General features: G+C 43.3%; 1 protein-coding gene across 1 annotated transcript in view; it reads left to right on the top strand.

The window, feature by feature from the left end:
* The window catches only part of LOC117497404 (vacuolar protein sorting-associated protein 13B-like), a 392,696-nt gene that overhangs the window by 92,503 nt on the left and 276,834 nt on the right, over window positions 1-23,359 (top strand). The window contains 3 exon segments of the mRNA XM_034149383.1: window positions 3,446-3,630; window positions 19,324-19,458; window positions 19,929-20,108. Coding sequence (XP_034005274.1) covers window positions 3,446-3,630; window positions 19,324-19,458; window positions 19,929-20,108 — 500 coding nt within the window.

The raw sequence follows: 23,359 nt of genomic DNA, 5'->3' as shown, positions 1-23,359 counted from the left end.
TTGATTGTATTTTTCTTGTTCTCTTCCCTCCTTTTTCGCCAAACAGGCATTCTGTTACTATTATAAACGCCAAAGACATACAAACTTGTAAAATTGGCAGCTAGTTTTCTAATTGCTCCAGTTACAGGTTGTTAGAGCGGCAGACCCCATGTCAGCTGTGGCCTCATTACTGCTGCTGAATGTGCTCTGGCTGACCAACATGCTGTTATTGGTTTGAACGTAAGCGTGAACAGGTGTGTGTACACGTGTGCTTGTGTGACAGCTTATGTGTTGGCTTCTATGTATATGTGTTTTTGGCAAACACTCACTAATTTGTGTCTGTACATGTATGTGCATTTTTGTGGTTGTGTGTCTTAGTGTGCCTATGTGCTAGTGTGTGACCTTGCATCTGTAAAGCAGCAATCACAGCCTGTTAGTCAGAGCCCCAGCTGGATTTGTCTAAATATAGTTGTGACCAGTCAGACCAGACCAGGAAGCTGATTACCCTGAGAACCAATTGTCCAAATATATCTCAGCTAAAATGATGAGAAAAAGGTTTGGTACAGACGTAGGTTACCCACCGGCTAGTCAGATAGGTTAGGCGTTGGCAGTAAAACCTTTATGCTAGCAGTGGCATGACGTTTCATGAGATGGCTCTCAGCCTTGTTTGGAGCTGAAATACTTTTGGTGGGTCATCTGGCATCAACTCCCTTTTAGATTTCACTCATTCATTTTAATGACTAAAAATAATTAGTTGTCCTTGCTTTATGTCCACATTAGAGCATGTACACAGAGGAAACATGCCCTGTTGTGTGATTCTGACAGAGACACTGGCCAGAAAGACTTGTGCCAGCCGGTCAGCCAAAGGGACCTGTGCTAGCCCGTCCAGTTGTTCATCACTCAGTCACAACACCAACAGGGGACACACCGGGAAATTAGGCCTAATGGTGTTGAAGCACACCAGAGGAAATCATTTTCATTGGCTAATAGTGAAACACCAAATTTTTCAAGGCTCCTGACTTATTTTAATTTCATTTCATTGTATTCCTGGGGGCCTCTGTGTTTAAATAAAAAAAGTTATTGACTTAAAGGAATACTGTGAGGTCAGAGGCTGCCTATTCAATGAGAAATGTAAGTTCAAGCCAAGGACCTGGTTTGTTAAATTATGAGTCAGGATCCTAAATGCGTTGTAGGGACCACTTCTGGCGGGTCTCCACATTATAGGAGAAGAAGTATGCTTTAATGAATTTGGCTCGCCAGGCTACAGACTGTTTCCAATAAGGACACTGTACTGACTGTAACCAGTGGATAACATTTTGTGAGTTTGCCATGTTCCATTCACAAGTTATATGGTATAGTTCAGTCACTTGTTATTGCTGTTGATGCTGCAGGTGTGAGCACTTTTATTTCTACTTCTTGGAGGCTTTTGATTCTTTCAAAGGCTGTGGTAACAGTAAAAGAGCTGCTCGCCAAAAAGCTGTTTACCATGTTGCAGCAAGTATCACAGTCTGTGCCAGCTACTTAATGAAATCTGATGAGTGTCTGGCTGTCCTCACATCCAGCATTCCCAAAACACCCTAATGAGAGTTTCTGTTTCTCATTTAGCTGATAGATCCAAGTTGCTGTTTGCAAAGAATCAGGCATAATATAATAAAAACAGGTGCATAATTAAAGTTTTAGACGACCACATGCACATGACAGCTACCCTGAAAAGCTATTAACACTGGAAAAAGCCAACCAACTTTCATCCCTTGCCAGCCCTCCCATTGAAATGGCTTTGCAGGCACATTTGCTCTGCATGTGGGGACATTGTTACTGTTACTGGGTCCCATTCACTTTCTTTTGTTCAAAAGTGTTATCTGCTACGTGTACACACACACAGGCATGCACATGTTTGATCACACAAAAACACAAAAGAAAATTGATTTGATTAATGTCCTTCTGTATAGCTTCAAACAGTGTTGGTTTCCTACGGTAGAGAAGCATGACATTGCATGGTTCACCATGGTGCCAAATGGACCATATGTTCCAGGGAATTCAAAATGTATATGTGCGCTGTCGGGGTAAACTCATTGACCCTGTCAGGTTTGGAGTTTCTCTCTCTTTGTTTTTCCTGTGCCTCTGACATCTCTCTTTTACAAACTCTCTCTCGTTTTCTGTCTCATAGTAGTCCCCCTCTGAGACAGCAGGCAGTTAAGAACTCTGGGCTTGCCTGTGTGCAGCTAACAGCTCATGTCACCCTGCTGAACCACCCAGGAGCAGAATAAAGGGAACGATAAAGAGACACAGAGAAGGAGAGGGAGGGAAGCAGAGGAGTTAAACGATTGCAGAGCTGCTGAGCGGAGGGAGAGTCCCCCTGACATATCCCACACTCTGAACTAGGAGCAGACCAAAATGGATGTGTGATTAAATGAACTGTGATGCTTGTTCCTGGCACGCTGCAGCCATCCCTGGAATTAGTCACAGTGATATTTTCACAGAAAAAGAGGCTGCTCATTTAAGTAGCACCTCTCTGCCTCCATTACAATACGTAGTCAAGCATATGTGCACGCACGCCCCGAAAAGTTGATGTGAGGGCGGAGGGCACCTCATCAAACACCCAACTGAAGAACTTCTCAGAACAGATGAGAGGAAAAGAGCAGTGGAACCTCAAACAGCTTGTTTTGCAGTGTTGAGTTCAGGCTCCCTGGGAGTTTTTCCAGTGAACAGACGTTCCTGGGGACACAAAGGGAGGGAGGGACAAGGGGAGAGGGAGAGTAACTGAGGATGACAAGTGCTCCGTCAGTCCCAGCACTGTGTATAATGCCATACTTTGGTTGGTGGCCTCATGTCATGGATGGGATCTTGTGTGTGTGCGCGTGTGCGTGTGCGTGTGTGTGTGTGATAAATGAGAGCATTGTCTGCTGAGGTTCTGATGGACAGGGTCCTGGAGGACTCCATCCTTCTGTGCTGTTACCTCATCCCCCTAAACGCTCCACTCATCAGCTTGTCATACACACACATTCACACAACCTCTCTCCCTCCACACTCTTGGAGACAGATACAATGGTAAATGCATAGAGATTATTCTAAGGGTCAGGTTTCTGGGCTGTTCATCTCTTCACATAAATCATCATCACAGTTTTGATGGAGGGGAGAGATGGTCGGCGTCAAAGAGGAGAACTGCACCTGTCTGCCAAGTAACTAAGGAAAGCTTGGCTTGCACTTGGTAATTCTTCAATTTGCTGTTGGAATGAAGTTCCACCTATTTGGCCACTCATCTATGAGCTGTTTTATATTGTGATGTGATATTGATGGATTCATGGAAGTCATGAAATGGGTTCCATTTCTTTAAATGTATGTTGGCACTTAAATGCGACTCTCCATTATTTTATTTATTATTGTCACTTCATCATTCTCTCTCTTTTTCCATATACTATTCATTATCTAACTCTGTCTTTCTTCATCTAATGTCCCTCTATTCCAGGTGCAAGAGATCTTCGGTCCCCACCACAGAGTGTATTTTTGAGCTTCCCCACTTTACTGTCCAGGCAACAAGGGCCCAGACGCTTTTGCTCCAAGCGATCTGTCAGAGCTGGACCCACAGCATGGTCAATGGATCCCCGGTGACCCTCAGCGAAAGCCTGCTCCGTGAGGTGTACAGAGATCCAGGTAAACAACATTCTCTACTCTAGACAATATGAGATATGAACATTGTCTGTTGTTTCACAGCATATTATGAAGTTATTAATCTGAGTCTTTTGTGCTGATCTCTGACCAGTAGTTCTGTTAGGGCTGCTCAAACCATACTGAGACAGGGCAACAGGACTTGTGATTTGTGTGTGATGATTGTTTCAATATATGTATCTCTGTGTGTTTTGGTGAGTGAAATGAACCCTGACCCTCAAATGAAACAATGCACTTTTGTTACATGGGTTTTTATCCAAGAGACATGGTGTTAGGTGTGGGCAGAGGAAGGAAACAGGTGTATCATAGAAGAGCAAAGGATGATTTTGCACTGCATGTTTTTGTCATTGCTTTTCTCTGAAATAGATTCCTTGTGTTTATTTCCAAGTTGCACTTGTGATTGTAGGTTTGCGATAAACATTCCGCAATGGCAAATCAGTCACTTTGCACAAATCACAAATCTTCAGAAATAAATACATCACTTTGTCCATCTTGGAGGCATTTGCATTAGATATTAATGTAGTCATCATTGTGGTTGATTTATTGAAATGATTGAAAGCACATTTGCTGTTATTTGTAAGATCTGGCATGAGCTTACAGCAATTTGACATTTTTTAGTGTTACTTCTCAGGGCTCATCACATTATGTTCTATCATTTGCCCAAAACAAGTCAACCTGATAGTAGCTAATAAGCTTTGAGCAAATTTGCTGCAGACCCTTTACTAGCAGTACAAGCACACATCCACAAGTATAGGTCTCCAATTATACACATTCACATGAGACACTTTGAAATAAAGATCAGATTGTCTTGTGCCCAGTGTGGGGTGCTGGACCTGCAGCCAGAGCAGAATAACTCTTTAAATATGTAACGCTTCATGTCACCTAGGATGCCTTAATGGTCAAATAATATATTTTGCTCCTTGTTAAAGACGGGGAGGGGAGTCTGAATTCAATAAAACAGTAGCGTTTCTCATGACGGTAGCATCTGGACCGTCCTCAGGAGGGCCAGGGATTTTCCAACTCATTAGGATCATGTTGTTTGGTATGCCGTCAACATTCTCTCTCAGCCAGCCAAGCTACCTTTTTTAAGGTTGTGCAGCCGCCAAAATGTATGAAATCAGTCTCCCGTGGAGTGAATTCAAATATTCCTCTCCCCACACTCTGCCTCTTTTGGAATGGGTTTTCAATAGAAACAGAGAAACATTTGCACATCTGGTCTGTGTCCTTGCAGGTTAGAAAAAGAGCACTGTACTGAAGACGGGATTAGCAAGCTAGAGAGTGAAGGGGAATAGGTGATGTGTGGTGTAGTTATATATTTGTTGGCAGTAATTCCCATTATTAACTATTAAAAAATGTCTAGTCCTGTAACTGCTTTGAAATTGTGGTGACACTTATAGGCTTTCAGAAAGATATTTACTGTCCAAACCCTTCTCAATCATTTGTGTGGCAAGACAAATGGAAAATGAGCAAATGCAAAAAGAGAAGAGGATTGAAGTTAAAAGAGTAGACTGTTTGAAATGTGTTTGCTACTGTGTATTTTCCTAAACACAGTGCAGCCTCGCTGAATAGTTTTTGGTTCTTGTGAGCACTGTAGTTTAGTCGTAGAGTCACGATGGGACATTATCGTCTGTTCTGTGCCACTTACTCCTTATTTACTAAGGCCAACCCAGGCTGACTTTAATTGTGATTTTTTGTGGTGTTATATAGTTGTGTGCATGTAAATGGTCTCCAAAGGCTAAAGTTCCTGTGTTCCCTCAAGAGGGAGTTTCTCTCCCATACCCCCCCCACAATGAGCATAATAGGGCCCCTTTAATACAGATGAAAAGCTTATTGGATGTAGTGCTTTATTTCACATAAAGCTTCATAATGTTGAAGCTATATGAGGACAGAACTGTGGCGTTTGGATACTACTTAGGACCCCAAAACAGAGACTGACACAAATAAAGTTTCAATGTGTTTAATAAAGAAAGCTAGTCCAAGGCAGGTACTGAAGACAGGGAGCTGGCTGGCTGCAGAAAGGTCCAAAAACAAAGCAGAGGGAAAACGTCCCAGGCAAAACTAAAAAAGTTGCTCAAAAACTGCAAAGACCATGAGGCCGGGTTTCGAGAGGCAACACAACGAAGAGCCGCTCCCAGGTCCTGATTTGCCCGCTCCGTCTGGCCATTGGTCTGGGGATGGTACCCAGAGGACAAGCTGGCCGACGCCCTCAATGCCTGGCAAAAGGCCCTCCATACTTGGGAGGAAAACTGCGGACCCCTGTCTGATACAATATCTTGAGGGATACCATGCAGCCTAAAAACATGCTGGGTGAGAAGAGTGGCAGTCTCGAGGGCAGAAGGTAGTTTAGGCAGGGGGACAAAGTGCACAGCCTTAGAAAAACGGTCAACGATGGTCAGAATAGTGTCGTTACTGTCTGATGGTGGGAGACCAGTCACAAAATCCACCGCAATGTGGGACCAGGGCCGGTGGGGAATGGGAAGGGGGCGAAGAAGACCAGCAGGGGCCTGATGTGAAGCTTTGCTGCGGGCACAGACGGAGCAGGCTGAGACATACTCCTTCGTGTCTGTGGACATAGTGGGCCACCAGAAGCGTTGTTGAAGCAGGGCCAGGGTCCGATGAAAACCTGGATGGCAGGCTACTTTGGACGCATGTCCCCACTGGAGCACTGGAGATCTAGCATCGGGGGGAACGAACATCCGGTCTGGTGGACAATCCTGAGCCGCTGAATGGTCCTCCTGGGCCTCCTGGACCACCCTTTCAATCTCCCATCTAGCTGCTCCCACGACACAGGAAGATGGCAAAATTGTTTCATCTGATGAATCCTCCACTGGGGGGGTGAACTGCCGGGACAAGGCGTCGGCCTTCACATTCCTGGAGCCAGGCCGGTAGGTCAAGGTAAAGTTGAACCGTCCCAGGAAGAGAGCCCACCGAGCCTGGCGCGAGTTGAGCCTGCGTGCAGAGCGAAGGTAAGACAAATTCTTATGGTCAGTCCATACTACAAAAGGATGGGTGGCTCCCTCCAGCCAGTGCCTCCATTCTTGAAGGGCCAAAATCACTGCTAGCAACTCCCGATTACCAACGTCGTAGTTCTTCTCTGCAGGGGTCAGCCGGCGAGAGAAGAACGCACAAGGGTGGAGCTTCTGGTCTGAAGGGGAACGCTGGGATAATACTGCCCCCACTCCAGAATCAGAGGCATCCACCTCCACCACAAACTGGACCTCTGGATCAGAATGAGAGAGAACAGGAGCAGTGGAAAACATACATTTCAGTTTTACAAAAGCTGCCTCAGCTGCAGGAGACACAAAAGGCAACTTGACAGAGGTAAGTTTGGTCAGAGGTACTGCTACCCTACTATAATAATAATAATAATAATAATAAATTGAATTTATAAAGCGCCTTTCACGGGACCCAAGGTTGCTGTACATGGTGGACAGACAAAACAAAACAGACAATGAGGATCGAACAAAACAAGAACAAATTATAGTCCCGAATAAACCTCCTATAAAAGTTGGCAAAGCCCAGAAACCTTTGCAACTGCTTCCTGTTAGAGGGAGTGGGCCACTCGGTCACTGCTTGGACCTTGGCGGGGTCAGTCCTTAATAGTCCTTTGTCGACGATAAAACCCAGGAAACTCACAGAAGAGGCATGAAACTCGCACTTCTCAACCTTAACATACAGTCTGTTCTCAAGAAGTCTCTGTAGTACCAGCCTTACGTGCTGGACATGCTCCTGAGGAGTGCGAGAGAAGATCAGGATGTCATCAAGGTACACAAAAACAAACCTGTTTAACATGTCACGCAAGACATCATTAATCATAGCTTGGAAAACACCTGGTGCATTGGTTAACCCAAAAGGCATTACCAAATACTCAAAATGTCCCTGAGGAGTATTGAATGCAGTCTTCCACTCATCCCCCTCCTTTATTCTCACCAAGTGGTATGCATTGCGAAGATCCAACTTTGTGAAGATGGTGGCTTCATGGAGGGGGACAAAAGCAGAGTCTATGAGTGGAAGGGGGTACTTGTTCTTGACTGTGATCCCATTTAGACCTCTGTAGTCTATGCAAGGGCGTAGGGTCTTATCCTTCTTGTCCACAAAAAAGAAACCTTCTCCCATAGGAGATGAAGAGGGGCGAATGAGCCCAGCAGCGAGTGAGTCAGAGATGTAACTCTCCATGGCCTCCTTTTCTGGCCTGGAGAGATTGTACAGTTTACTAGATGGAAAGGGGGCGCCAGGGAGCACATCTATGGCACAGTCGTAGGGCCGGTGAGGTGGCAAGGATAGTGCGTGGTCCTTGCTGAAAACCTCCTTGACGTTGTGATATTCAGGGGGTACCGAGGTGAGATCAATGGGTTTGGGGGGATCTGGTGCCCTAGTAACTGTGGGGGGTACAGCTGAGTGTAAGCAATGTGAGTAACAGAATAGACTCCAGTTAATGATAGACGAGTTGGCCCAATCTATGTGAGGGTTATGGAGCTTTAACCAAGGAAAACCTAAAACGAGTGGCGACATGGGTGAGGGGATAAGGTACAGGGAGATAATCTCGTGATGGTTATCAGCGAGCTTGACGGAAACTGGAGCAGTACGGTGGGTGACTTGGGCTAGGAGTCTCCCGTCTAAGGCAAACACATCTTTAGGTTCTGGAAGAGGCTCAAAGGGGAGTTTAGACTGCATCACAAAGTCAGAGTCAATTAAATTGTCATCCGCACCTGAATCTATCAAGACCTGAAACGGAAAGGAGGCCTGAGACCAAGAAATAGTACCTTTGACTGGGATGCGGTTGGAGGAGGCTGAGTTGATAGAGGTATGGCTCAACAGTGCTCCCCCTGTCGCTGATGAGCCAGATATTTTGGCTGAGAAGGACAACCGGAGCGGAAGTGACCAGCCTGGCCACAGTAGAAGCAGAGTCTCTGATGAAGACGGCGTTGACGTTCTGATTGGGTAAGCGTCATCCTTCCCAGCTGCATGGGCTCCTCCATGAGGAAGGGAGAGGCCTTGGTAGCAGGCGAAGCGCTGGAAGGCCAGGAGTCTGGAGGATGAAGAGAAGGTCCAGGGAACGCAGGCTGTCTAGGAAACTTGAAGAAGATTGAAGATTCAACTTATTGTCATTACGTAGTACAGGTACTATGTAACGAAAGGGTTCCTCTGCATTTGACCCATCCTAGTGTTAGGAGCAGTGGGCTGCCATTATGGACGGCGCAGTGTAGGGAAGGGTGCCTTGCTCAGGGACACCTCGGTAGCACTTGGTCTTGGACTGAGGGGGAAGGGAGGTGGAGCTATGCTTTCCTGATCTCTCCCTACGCCTCTCGCGGAGGCGGTTATCTAATCGTGTAGCTAAAGAAATCAACTCCTCTAAGGAGGAGGTTTCATCCCTGACAGCTAGTTCATCCTTTAAATCATCATTTAGCCCCTTACAAACAATTCCCAGCAAGGCCATGTCATCCCAACCGCTCTCAGCTGCAAGAATGCGGAAATCTATAGCAAAATTAGCAACAGAGCCTGAACCCTGGCGGAGTGAAAGGAGTCTTTTACCAGCCTCCTTCCCCCTCACTGGATGATCAAAAACCTTACGCATCTCTGCAGTAAAAGACTGTAGAGAATGACTGATAGGCGAGTTGCTGTTAGATATGGCAAGAGCCCATGCTGCTGCTTTATCACTCAGTAGGCTCATAATAAAAGCAACCCTAGATCTATCAGTGGAATATGTGAATAGTTGTTGCTCAAAAACAAGACTACACTGGTGCAAGAACTGACTACAAGACCCTAAATCTCCTGAATACCTGACGGGTATGGGGATAAAGGGCTCACGAGGATTGCAGGGCTGGAGCAGGATCTGGAGCTTGAGCATTGGCAGTCAGCGGGAGAGATGTGCTGCGACCTGATCCATACGGCCGCCGAGGTTGGTCACACTGGTGGTTGATTCCCGAATCGCTTCCAATACTTTATGCAGGGCTCTGTCATGTTGCCCTATAATAACACCTTGGGCAGCAAGCGCTTCCCTGAGTCTCTCAGTCTCTGCGGGGTCCATGTGGCCAGAGAATTATGTGGCGTTTGGATACTACTTAGGACCCCAAAACAGAGACTGACACAAATAAAGTTTCAATGTGTTTAATAAAGAAAGCTAGTCCAAGGCAGGTACTGAAGACAGGGAGCTGGCTGGCTGCAGAAAGGTCCAAAAACAAAGCAGAGGGAAAACGTCCCAGGCAAAACTCAAAGAGTTGCTCAAAAACTGCAAAGTGAACAAAATTATACTCAAGGCTGCAGAAAGGCACTCTGGATCGTCGAACAGCATTTAATTCTCTGGCAGAGTAGTGAGGTGAGGGCCAGGCTCTTAAAGAGCAGGTTGATTAGGTGAGTGGGAACAGGTGTGCCTCATCTGCAGCCAGGAGAATACCACCCTGTCACACACCAGCCCTGCAGAGAAGGAGAGACAGAGTAGTGAGGGGTAAAAGAAGCAAACAACAGGAAATAACACAACAACAAAAAAACTCATGCATAAACATAACAAGAACTGTTAAACTGCTGAGATAGTGCCACTCATTTCTCAGCAATGGCTCCATTTTTCCACTAGTGTGACTAGCTCCAACAGTTTGTAGTTAAAGCATGGGTCTTTTATAACACTCACAAGATTGAAATCCATATTTAGGTCTAGTGGTCTTTTGGATGTTCTTGTGTCTTCAACCAGCAGTCCTCAGGTCATCGCCAGGACATGTCACGCTCGCTCGCTCGCTCGCACGCACGCACGCACGCACGCACGCACGCACGCACATTTGCTTTGTTGCTTTAGGAATTTATTTTCCCTTTTGATGTTGCTCAGTTTTTCAATAGTGGAAGGTGTTTCATATCGAGATCTTGCTGATAACACAGATGGTCAGTGTCCTTTGCGGGGTAGCATTTTTGGTATATGTCATTCCCTTTCAATTCAGCAAGCAGAAAAATCTGCATTTTTAATCTTAAGGTACTGACAGACTGTAAAATGTTCTTAAAAAATTATTGGTGGACTCAGATTAAAGCAACAGTAAGAGACTTAAAATCATTGCAGCTGACTGGAACATAGCCACGAGGACTTGTAAGACTTGGAGCTGCTGTGCTGCAGTGAGCAGCGTACACAGTGTTGCCTGTGTGAGAGGATTTAGTGAAATCAGAAAACAAACCGTAAAATCGTATTTGCCTCAGGACTCACGCTGCCAGCCACAACGTTGCATGAATGTTTGGTTGGTCACAAAACTGTCTGTTGGATAGTGCTGATTTTCAACGCTGCTTCAATGAGTTCTCTGTGGTGACACATTTGTACAACCTTTCTCTTTTGCATTCCAGCAAACAGAATGCCCTACTTCATGTATCTGTTTGCCTGGTGAAAACACAAAAGTGGTATAAAAGGAAGTGTATGTTTGTTTGTGCACTCATTAGTGCATGCATTCTTACAGCATGCAGCTCTCTGCCATGTCAGCTGCCAGTGAGGTTAACATAAACTCTGCCCTGCTGCATTACCTCTGTACTAACCACTTTTTGCTTTAAAAAAAACCCTACTCTTAATTTGCTTTTATTAGGGCCTCTGCTTGACAGAGTCTAAGCGATGACCTATTGTTTTGGCTAGGATTCGTATTATTATTATACTTAACCCAAATGAATCGCCTTTTTATGTGCCTTAGCATGCGTATAAAGTTGGGAATGAATTGAAAAATGTGATATTTTTGGGGTTTCTTAATTGGTGAAGGCAAGAAGTTAAAGAACGTGTGCTCTATAGCGCCCTCTACATATTTATGAACAAGCAGCGCTTCATTGTGCTTTCACCTACAAGTCTATCATTTGGTAGACATATGTAGCAGCATGATGTGTTGACAAAAAATGTACCAACCAATTCATTTTGTTTTAAACAATCAAAAGAGAAATTCACAGGGTTAAATATTATTGACACTATACTGTCAATAAATGAGGGAATGATCTGTATACAAAATATGTATATTTTCATAAAGTATTATTCATTTTTTCCTTGTTATTTATTTAATTGTATTGAATGTATTTTTGGACTAGAGTCAATCAACTTGAGTCTTTTAATTTCAACAATTGCTTAATACACAGGGCTGAATCACAGAGACTCACTGTGCTATTGCTTTTTCTGTCTCTACTTGTTGTCCTGTTGATTAAACATTAGCCTAGTGTGTCTTTGCATCTGTGACATTGCAGTAAACCCTCCAAATGATATGGACGGATCACAACGCTCTACACTTTACACAGCTCATTATAAAAGATGGATTATTCTGCAAATAAAATGGTTTTGGTTTGTTTGCATGAGCTAGTCAATAAGGAACAGGGAGCCTTCCTGAACATTGTTCTCCCTAAATAAACTGTTTTGGGACCAGTGCATAATCTCAAACCGAATTAGGACATTGATCAGAAACTCAGGCCAGTGCAGTTAGGTTTCAATACAAGCTGTTGCCCTGCAGCGCAGACAGGAATATAGACATTGTGATCTGTGCACTTGCCTCTCTGTTTTATTGTCTTGCGAAAATCTGTATTTTGAAAGACAAATGTTCAAGGCCTTTTTAAACAGGCATAACATGGGCATTTCCACCAGTGATGGATTCAGCTGTAATGCAGCTACCACAGCTGGTTTTGTGGCCACAGAGCTCTGTGGTGGTCTGGACCAGGACGGGAGGAGGGGGGTCTAGTAAAGGTTTTTGGTTGGTGGTGGTCACCAGACGTACTCTAGAGGATTGCTGGGTAATATACGAGCTGTGACATCACTTTAGCGTGACAGATATTGAGGGAAAAGAACAGAGGAAAAGGAGGAGAGAGAGTGAGCAATATAATGAGCAGAATGAAAAATGAAAATTCGAGGGAAAATAAAGGTTTCAGGGAAAAGTGAGAGCGAGGGTGTGGGGTTAGCCTCAGTGCCCAAAAACACTGCTCTCACACACACACACACACACACACACACACACACACACACACACACACACACACACACACACACAAGAGGCATGCATATATGCACAGATGTATACCCATCTTCATCTCCCTGAATGCATGCGATCCCATTTTAGGCAAGTGACTGCAAGAATGTTTGAATACAGCAAGCATGTGCTCACTGCATTGTGGCTCGACTCATGTTGATATATAGTCCAGAACTTATGCTCTCATTCCTAACAGTGTCATTATTAAAACAATAATTGTGTACCCCCTACACATACAATGGGGGATAGGGTAGTTAAGAGGAAAAAAGAGTAGTAACAAAAGCAAAACTATTCAAGGTTATATCAAGGAGACTTATTTATACTGTTATTTCCCATTTCCCATTACTTGGAAAAAAATGCAATCTCTTAGAAGATGCATGTCAACAACAGTCTTTACGCATTTTTGCACTGCTTGAAAAAGGCTGCTCCTGTCATGTCCAGCAGTTCACCTCCCTGTGATCTAACTGCCCTCAGGAGCACAGGTCTGACACAAATCCCCCTGTGCCGCTGTGGTATAATAGGTGTAATAGCTCTGTGTTATTGGAGGGGAATCACACCTTCGCCTTTGTAAGATAATCACTGGTACGCTGTGCATTTAATGTTGTCTGGTCCCAGAACCAACCGATCTATACCCAGATAGCCCTTTTGCAATGTTCCACAATGAAAGAAGAAGAAAGGACATGAGCGTTTTTTCATGGTTTGTGGTAGTCACACATGTCAGTAAAGAGATGGGAAGCTTAATGAAAACCCTAAGAAGTCTGTTTTAGCCTGGCCTGGGCCCTCACTCAAGTATCCATACTTCTTGGAAGAGGTAACTTATTGGTTTAAGAGACATTTCTGCCTGTCTACTTGTCTGCTTCACGGATTGACATCAGGGTAGGAAGAAAGCAGGAGGGAGAAAGAAAGAAAGAGGGCTTTTCATCCATATGCAACCTTATTTCTGACATTAAAAAGGTTGTGTCAGCATCAGAGAACCGATAAATAAATCTTGGATGGAACTTGAGACGGTTCTTGTCAATGAAAACTTCAATGAGCTACAGACGGCCCTCGCTCCACTCCTGGCAGATTGTGATGATGTTTTAAGTCAATCCAGACTCAGGCCTTCCTCCTTTCGTTTGTCTTCCTGAAGCTGCTCTTTCTATGTTGCTCCCTTCAGTCCAGAGCTAATGAGAAAAGCAAGTGGAATGCAAAACAGAAGTTGGTTAGTTTGTGTTGTCCACTAATTAGTCACTACATGGTTATTAATGTCTTTGATGGGATGAGAGGAACATAAAGTTCTTGAGGTCTGTCACAAACAACCAAATGGTTGATTCCCCTTTCATTGTTCCCCTTTTCCTCTCTCCATCTGCTAGCTTCTGGTCAAGGATGATATTTTCATCTGCCATATGACAGGCTGTGTCCATGTCTAAACTGGGGGTAATAACATAGTAATTACAGTGTAATAAAATAGTATTATTGGTGAAATGATGTTATGTGGGTGTAATAACAGAGTTACACATTTGTGTAGGGGAGAGTTTCTGTAGATTTAAGCTCTCGTCATTAAGGGTTGGAACATTCAAGTCCCGACTTTACCCATTATAAGAGTGAAGGGTACATTTAAAGGTTAATTAATAATAACAAATAAAATGATATCGTATGAGGAAAGCATCAGTAAAACCTTAAATCACTATCCTTCTATTATACAAATAAAAGGATAGTGATTCTAGACAATCCTTTATTTTCTTTAAAAAGTAAATAATGGTTTGAATATGACCAATAATCATAAGAGATACATTACATAAAGCAGTGCATAGTAAAGGATTAAAAAGAAAAGTTCAATAAATAAGTAATTTAGCAGCTTAATAACTGGCTAACATGTTTAAAAAGGTTCACACACACTTAGCAAAGAGCACTGCAGAGACATGAAGCAAAATGCACTGTAAGTAGAATGAGCTTAAAAGCCCCCACAACAGACTTCTCTGAATATTACCAAACCCCGAATCAATGACATATTTTTGTATTTATGTCATCTGGTAGTGTCTGCAGAGCTGTCCCATCTAAGGGTAGTGACTAGTGCCGACTGAGCACATAGCTCCATGTCACAAGGCCATACATTTGCCAGACATTTCCTCTGTTACTCGCATTGAGGTGTCTCAGCAGCACCAAAACCCCAGTCACGTCTTGGCTACCACCACACACACACACACACACACACACACACACACACACACACACACACACACACACACACACACACACACACACACACACACACACACACACACACACACACACACACACACACACACACACACACACACACACACACACACACACACACACACACACACACACACACACACACACACAACACACACACAAACACACACACCAGCCCCCGCAAAGACAGCATTATTAATAAACAATAACTCGCTACTTAGTTACTCTTAAATACTGTTCCATAAGGGAAATACGAGAGGGAGAGAACGTCTGATAAAGAGCAAGTGTGAGTTGTTGAGTCAGAGGGGGGGAGTGATACAGAGGGGCTGCTTTACAGTCATTAGCTGCGGTCTGGAGTTTGGAACATCTATCTCATGGTGGAACCACACTGACATTCCGTCCTGGCTGCTACTTCAAAGTCAGAGTGCCCCTGTTTCCTAACTAAATGTGTCAGGGCAGCATTACTGTAGGGATATGCGATATTGAGAGGCAGGCCCTCTCATCCAGAACTGTGTTTTAATGGCCTATCTGACCACGGACTAATCATCTCCTTACAAGCGGCATTGTGGGAATCGTCTGTGTCACAGCGCATGTTTCTGTTCACTCTACGCACATCTGTCTCCCCTCTTTTACTCTCATCCTTCTCACTTGGTCTATAACTTTTCGTTCAGCTTTCCTCTGCATCCCTCCCCCCCCATCCCCAAACCCAACTGCCTAGGCCCATTAGTGTTGGCCAAATTGCTTCCGCATGAAGATTTGTTAATTGTGGTAATTCGGTGGCAGAGAGAACCAAGGTTTGAAAGTGCAGAGAACATGTGTCACTGCTTCAGTGGGCAGACGGAAAGGGAGCATCACCTGGGGGGGGGGGGGGGTAATCATGGAAATTAGACCACCAGCCTCTGCTACTACGAGCACTTACACCCCATCACTGTCATACTACCACCACTGGTATAAGCTGTGTGTGTGTGTGTGTGTCCACACAACTCTATTGGGAGGGTTTCTATGTCAAAATCTTGCGCCTGTGTGTGGGTGCTAAATAATCGAATGTCATATTTTTTACATTGTATTAGTTAGTGTGTTTTATTAGCAATGGAAACTGCCACAGTAAATGACAATTAGCAATTGCTATTGTAGCTGAAATGTATGTAAAGTGCTTCCTCTGTGTGAAGTGAAGTTTTTCAGCACAAAACACAAGCCCTGCTCAGTCAAGGGCCATGCAAGCTGAATTATTGTTATTGTTTATTGTTGTCAGTACAAGGTAGAAAGTACACAAATAAAATGACACTTTTACCACAATGTTACAAACAAACAAAGGGGGAAAAGGGGCATAGAGGACCAAATGCAGCGGAGGGCCATGGGTTGGATTCAAACATGGGCTGTTGCAGCAAAGTCTTAGTTTGAGGGCACTAACTAACTACTACTGGCTCACCTTGTCTGTCTTCCTGTCCCACTCTCTGCGCATGTCTCTCTCTTTTTGCTGTGTGTTAGTACTGGGCAAGGTGCCAGAAGACCTCCTGCTCCTACTTACTGCTTCTACTTCAGCCCTTCCTGACTAAGGAGAGACACTTATTGTTTCTGCATCAGCACTTAATGGCTCAGTTGGCTGCTTTTGGTCTACCCAACTTGTCTATGTCTACCTCATTTTCTGTCAGCCCCCTGGCTGCCGTGGGCCCATTGCCAGACTTAGAGCTTTTAGTACTTTAGATTTTCTTTCCTTCTCTGTCTGACTACTTGCCCATTAGAGTTTGGTGATATTGTACCTGCTCTTGTCAGCTGATCACCATCACACATAAACACCTAATGCAATAATACTTGGCAGGGCCAGGCGAAATCTTCACTCATGACTTTAATGTAATTGCATTGAATGGAGATTAGTAAGTAGAACATACATATATTTCACACCAAGAGAAAGACTTCTGCCTTACCCTTCTCTGTCAAACCACAATTCAGTGTTCCTGTGTGAATGTCCTGGGTTATTGGGTTAAAGAAACCCCTTTCCATAGCATTAGAATCAACATTGCATACTATTTCTAAGGTATTATCACACATGTTTTTTAAATGTAGGCTAAAACAAACACTTTACTTCTTGTTTTAAAATGTAACTTGGCCTGGTCTAGGGTTATGAGCAGACAATGTTCCCATACCATTCCTCAAAGCAGCAAGAGCAGGACATGTTGGAATGTGTAAAACATGGCACGTCTGCAGATGTCTTGCACACTTACACACACACACAGACACTGGGACATGTGCACGCTAACTACTGAGGTATGTAGAGAGCAAAAAAGCAGCCTTCACATCCCATATTGCCCTCTACATCTGTGCTTTCTCTTTTTTATCTATTCTTTCATTATGTTTCTCTCTATCCCTCAGTACTTCTTAACTGACTTTCCATCCCTTCTTCCATTCCTATTTTTTTCTCTCTCCTCCACCTTCAGGATGGTAAATCCAGCTGCCCACTGTTGCCCTCACAGTGTTTGATGGAGTGCTGTAGTCTCTGGCCCCTAGCTGTGTGTTAATGCACTACTTGCACCTGCCCTTGCTGGAGTAATAGCACCACACACGTTCACAAACTCACTCATTCACTCACACAATGTCTGGCTTTAATACACACACTAATGTGTCTTACATCCATAAACCAAAGTGGATACCACTGTTAAATCGACAAACTACCAACCATTGTGTTTTTCTTCTTCCTGTGTACCCTACTTTTTATAGTCTAACAGCTGGACAAAACATTGTCCAGACCCCGCCCACCCACGCAAAACCTCCATGCAGCAGGTGCACTGTGCCCTTTAGGACATCTACTTAAGCAATGTTGGATAGTGATTCCCCTAGTTTCACTTATCAAAGAGTTAATAGAGAAGAGGGAATGGCCCCTGTTGTGCTCCAGATTAGCTTGCACTTCGAACATCTCCATCTTTTCCAGAAAGAGCGGAGACTCATGGGAACAGTAAGTCTGAATGGAGGCCTACTCATCCCTGCTGCAATCATACTGTATTTAGTACTCTAATGCAAAAAGCCAAATGGTCAAGAGGTTAGCCAAGAGGCTATTTTTCATCTTTTCAAATTTGTGTTGTTTGAATGTGAATCCTGTGTGTATCGACACTGTCTGCTGTTTAACATTGAACATCCTTTGAACTTTTAGAGGTGGAAATTAACAACTACAAATACAAATAATATAGCTAATTTCTAAAACAATCTACCCAAATAATCTTTGTTCATGCCCAGTACATATCTGTTTACATCTGTGCCTTATTGTTACAAAACCTTCACTAAGTTATAGACTCAGTGCCATGGACACTTGTAGGGAATGAAGTGCTATCACTGTAAGAGGGAATCATTCTGAGAAGTGAAGCCTTATTGGAACAGGTGATGTAAGAATTGAATGTGACTCCCTGGGACAGTTCCAGCTCCCTGGAAGAATGTAGCATGTGATGGATGGATCCTCCTCTCCTCTCTCAACAGCCTGTTTGGCACACAACTCCCTAAACTGCTCAGTATCTTAAAGTAAGCCAGCTATTCCTCCCTCCTTCTCTTGTTGTGTTTGAAATAGCCTCTCACCATAGGAATAACATTGACATGTCATAATGGCGAGTGTGTAATCCCCCCACTCCGTTTCATTTTGGAAAAATGGCAGACGGAAGATTCTTCCATGTGCTACCATTAAAAAGAAGAAAAAAAGAAAGAAAATCAATGGTATAGTGAAAAGCATTTGAGTCTCCTGTGATGTAATGCTGGTGTTAGGTGTGTTGTAGTTGACACTAAGCTGGATACTGGCGTTACTGTGTTGGACGTTATTTTGGAAAGATATTCCCTTTATATTGGCCTAATACTCATGCTCCTAATAGTCTGCTATTTAACTAAACATGTCATTCAACTTTGTAGATTTGCTGGCATCTTGTGAAACATTTAAACTAAGAAGTTGATAATGATATGGTTTACATCTCTTTTATTTTCTTCCTGGGCACCAAATGGTTGTTATGAGCTTTACATGTTATCACAGGAAGCTTGCTAAATCCAGAAGGATAAAAATACAGATCAAATGTGCCTCACAGATGAATACATATATAGAAATACTTTTCAATAAATAGTATAATATACTGTATATATATAATATATAAATACGACTGACATAGATACAAAAAAAACTCGTAAAACTAGTCAAATGTGTTGTTGAGATGGTGGCTTTATGGCAAAGTTCACTGTTTAACAACATTTTAAGGCTCACTATAATATATAGATGCACTTTTATTTGACTTATTTGTATGGAGTCACACCAACAGGTTGGAAACAGAGGGCATCACTAGCCAGAGTTTAGATATATGCCACAAACTCTGTGTTGTGTTGGTGATATCTGTGTTCAAGAGCACCTGGTTTCTCAGAACCTTTGGAAACACTGAGAGGGAAAGAAAGGGGTCAAGACCAATTAAAGGCCAATCAAGTGTTTAACGAAGCCACAGCAGCAGTGTTTAAACCTGCCGGACTGCACTTCATTTTCACTTTTCTCTTTTTTTTTTATTAGGTGTGAAGTCTCCGGGCCCGTCACCGACTCTCGAGGGCTCGGTCCAAAACCTGGAGCTGAAGTTCTGCAGCCGTGCGACGGTGAAATGCGCCTCGGGAACCGTGGGAGCTGTAAAAGTGTGCGCCAGGACCCCAGGTGTGTGCAGCTGTGCCCTGTTAAAACTTTACTGCCTGTGTAGGAGGGAGAGCGACTAGACTATTCTTTGACTTTCTTTAGCTTATACTTTGATACACTTCACTCTGTCTCTCTCCCTCTCTTTCTCCCGCTCAATCTTTATCTTGATTTCTTTCCAGCTTTGTGATTCAGTTGCTGTTTTCTCCTGAGGCGCTGTCATTGGTCTCTGGCCATGTCTTTAACAGCAAGGATGTTATTGGAGCTAGTGTCATAGCACAGAGTTCACAAGGTCAAACTGAACACATGATGTCAGGCAGATTATAAGATCTATTGCAGCTGTCAATATAGAAAGAAGACGGGAAAAAGCATGTGCAGTTAATTGTCTTGTTTCAAAATTAACATCTGCAGGTGATGTATGAAAATATTGTACACATAGTGTTTTTTCAACATACGCATAATATATTAATTTGCCTTGAATGCTTCACTCTTAGGTTCGGGAGAGGGGGTTAAGGAAAAGCTGGTTCCTCTGGTTCAGGGCCCGTCTGACACCAAAGAACTCCATATGAGCCGCTGGCTGAATGAGATCCGCAAGCCTGAATCTTTGTTGGCTCCTGACCTTCTGGTGTTTTCTGTCCAAGTCCCACAGCAAGGAGGCGATTGCAGGAACTCAGGTAGAAGCTTTGTAATGTTGCAACTCTCTCTTTCGAATGCATCTATCATTGTACATGCTCTGTAGTACATTTTCTTACTCAGCATGTGTGTTTTGGAAATCAGAAATCACCATTGCACACTGATATTTTTGTTTTTAAACTCATTTTCTGGTCGTGGTTTTGGTGTTTGGACTGGTCCCAGGCTCTAGTAGTCCATATTCCATCTCAATTATTGGTCATCTAATGCAAGAGTCTCAGTTTGTTTAGGTCGTCAGATTTTCCTTCCTCCTATAATGTCACGCAATGCCCCCTTTCAGTTATTTGTTTGGTAAAGCCGATAAGTGTTTTCCACGCCAGTATCCTTGAGGCAGGGTTGGCATGTCTCTTTACAGGCAGCAGGAGTTTTCTAAATATCAGTTAGTCTCTTTCAGCACGGGGCAGACTAACAACAGCTAACACTCCAGGCTTGCTGCTGCAGGCCGCACTGATGTCAGGTTGCAGTTCTTGAATGCACCCTAAAACCACAGATTATATTTCTGGTGTCGGTTTGAGAGTGTGTTGGTGCATGCATGTGTGTTTAGAGGAAGGGTGTGGGATTATTTATTAGCTCTTCCAAAAGACTCAAAATACAATTCAGATTCCAAAGCTCAAAGTGCTGTTGTGCGTCATTAAGTGAGTTTGTTATTAAATGCCTACAACTCAATGCATCTCATTCATACAGCTTGGTCTCCAGTGTTCTCTCAAACCTTTCCTACCCATCTACCCCAAAAGCTGCAAGGGGTGGTTTTACCCTTTACAGATTTACAGACATACAACACAATTAAGAGACCACTCCAAATTGTTCTTAAATCTCAATCTCTCCATGTATGGCAGCCATTCTATTCCAGTGTCTGTTGAATTCCAACACAGAGAAATGTCAACTGCACTCCTTCTCATCACTGCACTCCTTCTCATCACTGCACTCCTTCTCATCACTGCCTCAATACTCTCCTTTTTTTTCTTTTTCTGGCTTTAATGTTCCGTATTTCTCGCTTGCTTTTTTCTTATTATCTCTATCTCTCTTTTTGGTTCATTTTAATCTCAAATCTAGAAAAAAATCTGTTTTCCATTGGCCATTTTAGCATCATGCTTTCATCTGTATTCCTTTTGTTCCCTAAAAGTCTAATGAGACATTCATTTGTATTGGTTATACAAAGGAATGAATAAAAGCAAGTTGAATATGAACTTTATTGTATTTTTAACTCTATTTTAACACACACTTTCTGCCAGAACTATATCTTTTATCTGAGATGTCCCTACAGTCAGCAGTAACAGCAGTAACAGTTCAATAATAACAATTCCAGCCGAGCATTTCTCTGTGCATGTGTATGTTGTGTCAAACATGCTGTTGAAGAACAGTTTTCCAAACGCAGTGTGTGTTCAGAGGCATTTGTGGGTGCCTACTTATATGTCTGTGTTTTGTATGGTGGTGGGGATTACATCAAAGCCTTTGGTCAGTTCACATGTGCCGTGTCCCCGCTGTCGTCCAGAGGGTGACTGGGAGCCTGTTAGAGCGGTGTTAATGGACTGATGGTTCCAACGCCTCATTTAGTCAGACATGGAAAGGTGGAGTTAGCACCACTCTAAATGGGCTGTACCCTTTGCTCCCATAGGACCGACTCAGAGGCTAAACATTTTGTGATCATGACATTGTTGGAGCTCTTGGCCTTGGCATCAAACACATTTTATTCATCCCATGTGGCTCTGTTGATTCCATTTAGCAAATTCTTAAAGCGTGACCATTACACATCGAGCGTAGGAGGGGGCTAAGGAAGTAAGAGAACGGCTAACTATTTACACCATAGACATGCTGAAAAGATTAAGATGTAATGAGCCACAATCAACTTTTGTATTTTCTTTTTCTTTTGATTAGTTGCTTCTGGTTTTTGTATAGATGCAACCAAAAGCACAATAGTAATGTGGGATCTGTTCCCCCAATTCTCAAAGCAAAACATTTGTTTAAGAAAGGGGGAGCTAGCTGATAATTGTCATCAAGCAACCAACATAGTCACTGAAGTGTTTGAATATTCTGTAAATACTCACATGCCATGGTGCTTTCACAGACATATGCATTTGTTTCATGTTTTGGTGAATGTGATGGACTGCAGTTGAATATTAGTCTAGAGAAGCGTTGTCTTCAGTGTTTCTCCACTGGTCATGTATGTGTGATCTCAGTGTTGGAAAATGCCATCCTTTTCCTTATGTATCCTTTGATTCATCCAAGAAGCCATGTCATCCATGTCTTGCATTTCCCCATTTTGAAGAACCAGAAATGCCCAAATCTCTGAGGCCACCTCTGATATACTATTTGGTCACCGTCTCAACTCAAGTCTAGTTCTGTCTTATACTGTTTTGACCTCTGTCTTTAACACACTTGACTGCCTGAAATATTTGAAACAAACTCAAAAGCAAATTTCCCCTGAACTAAAGTAAACATAGTTCAAATAATTTAATTTGTGGTCGGGCACTCTAATGGCAGCTTTTACACATGTTTTAATCTTCTTTCTATCTCTCTCACAGCAAAGTTAATTCAACAATAAGTTACTTTTAAATATGGCCAGCGACATCTGTTTTCTGTCTAATTATTTACCACAAAAGCTAAATTCCAGTTTACTGAAGGTTGGATGGCAAAGGATGGCGGTTGGAAGGAGTCCCTATACACTTGTAGAACTCCAGACCCAGACGGATGTGTTTCTATTAACCAGAGTTGAGGTTGGAACATTATAAACAATTAAACAATTACAGTCATGGGTTTTAACGCAGAAGATCTAAGCAAATCTGCTTTGAAATAGTCTTTTATAGATCCAAAGGCCTATAGTCATTTCATATCTTGCCGTTAACCCTTTAAGCATTAACAACTTGACAGTCCCAGACGCTCTTCCCCTCTTTAGTTCCAGATATACCCACCAACAATACTATTTTTTGGCATTGGAAGTGTACTACGATAGCCAAGAATTATCCCATTTTTTTCTTTTTCATTTTCTCTCCTTTTACAACAACCAAACATGGTTCATGCTGGTGCTCTGCTATGACACAAAGAATAATGAGAAATCAATGCCATTATTAAGTATCCTGAAAGTATACTATAGTGAGGGATGGGGATGAAAGCCAGGCAGCAGTGGGAGGAGTCTGGCTGGAGGAGGTCAGGGGTGAGGGAGTTTGAGTCACGGTGGCAGGCCGCAGGTTGGCAGGCTGCCTGAGAAGGGCACAGCTCAGTGTTCCACATGCAGGGC

Source organism: Trematomus bernacchii, unplaced genomic scaffold (genome assembly GCF_902827165.1).
Source record: "Trematomus bernacchii unplaced genomic scaffold, fTreBer1.1, whole genome shotgun sequence".
Classification (NCBI taxonomy): domain Eukaryota; kingdom Metazoa; phylum Chordata; class Actinopteri; order Perciformes; family Nototheniidae; genus Trematomus; species Trematomus bernacchii.
The sequence above is the reverse complement of the archived record's forward strand: the minus strand, read 5'-3'. Positions and strand labels throughout refer to the sequence as shown.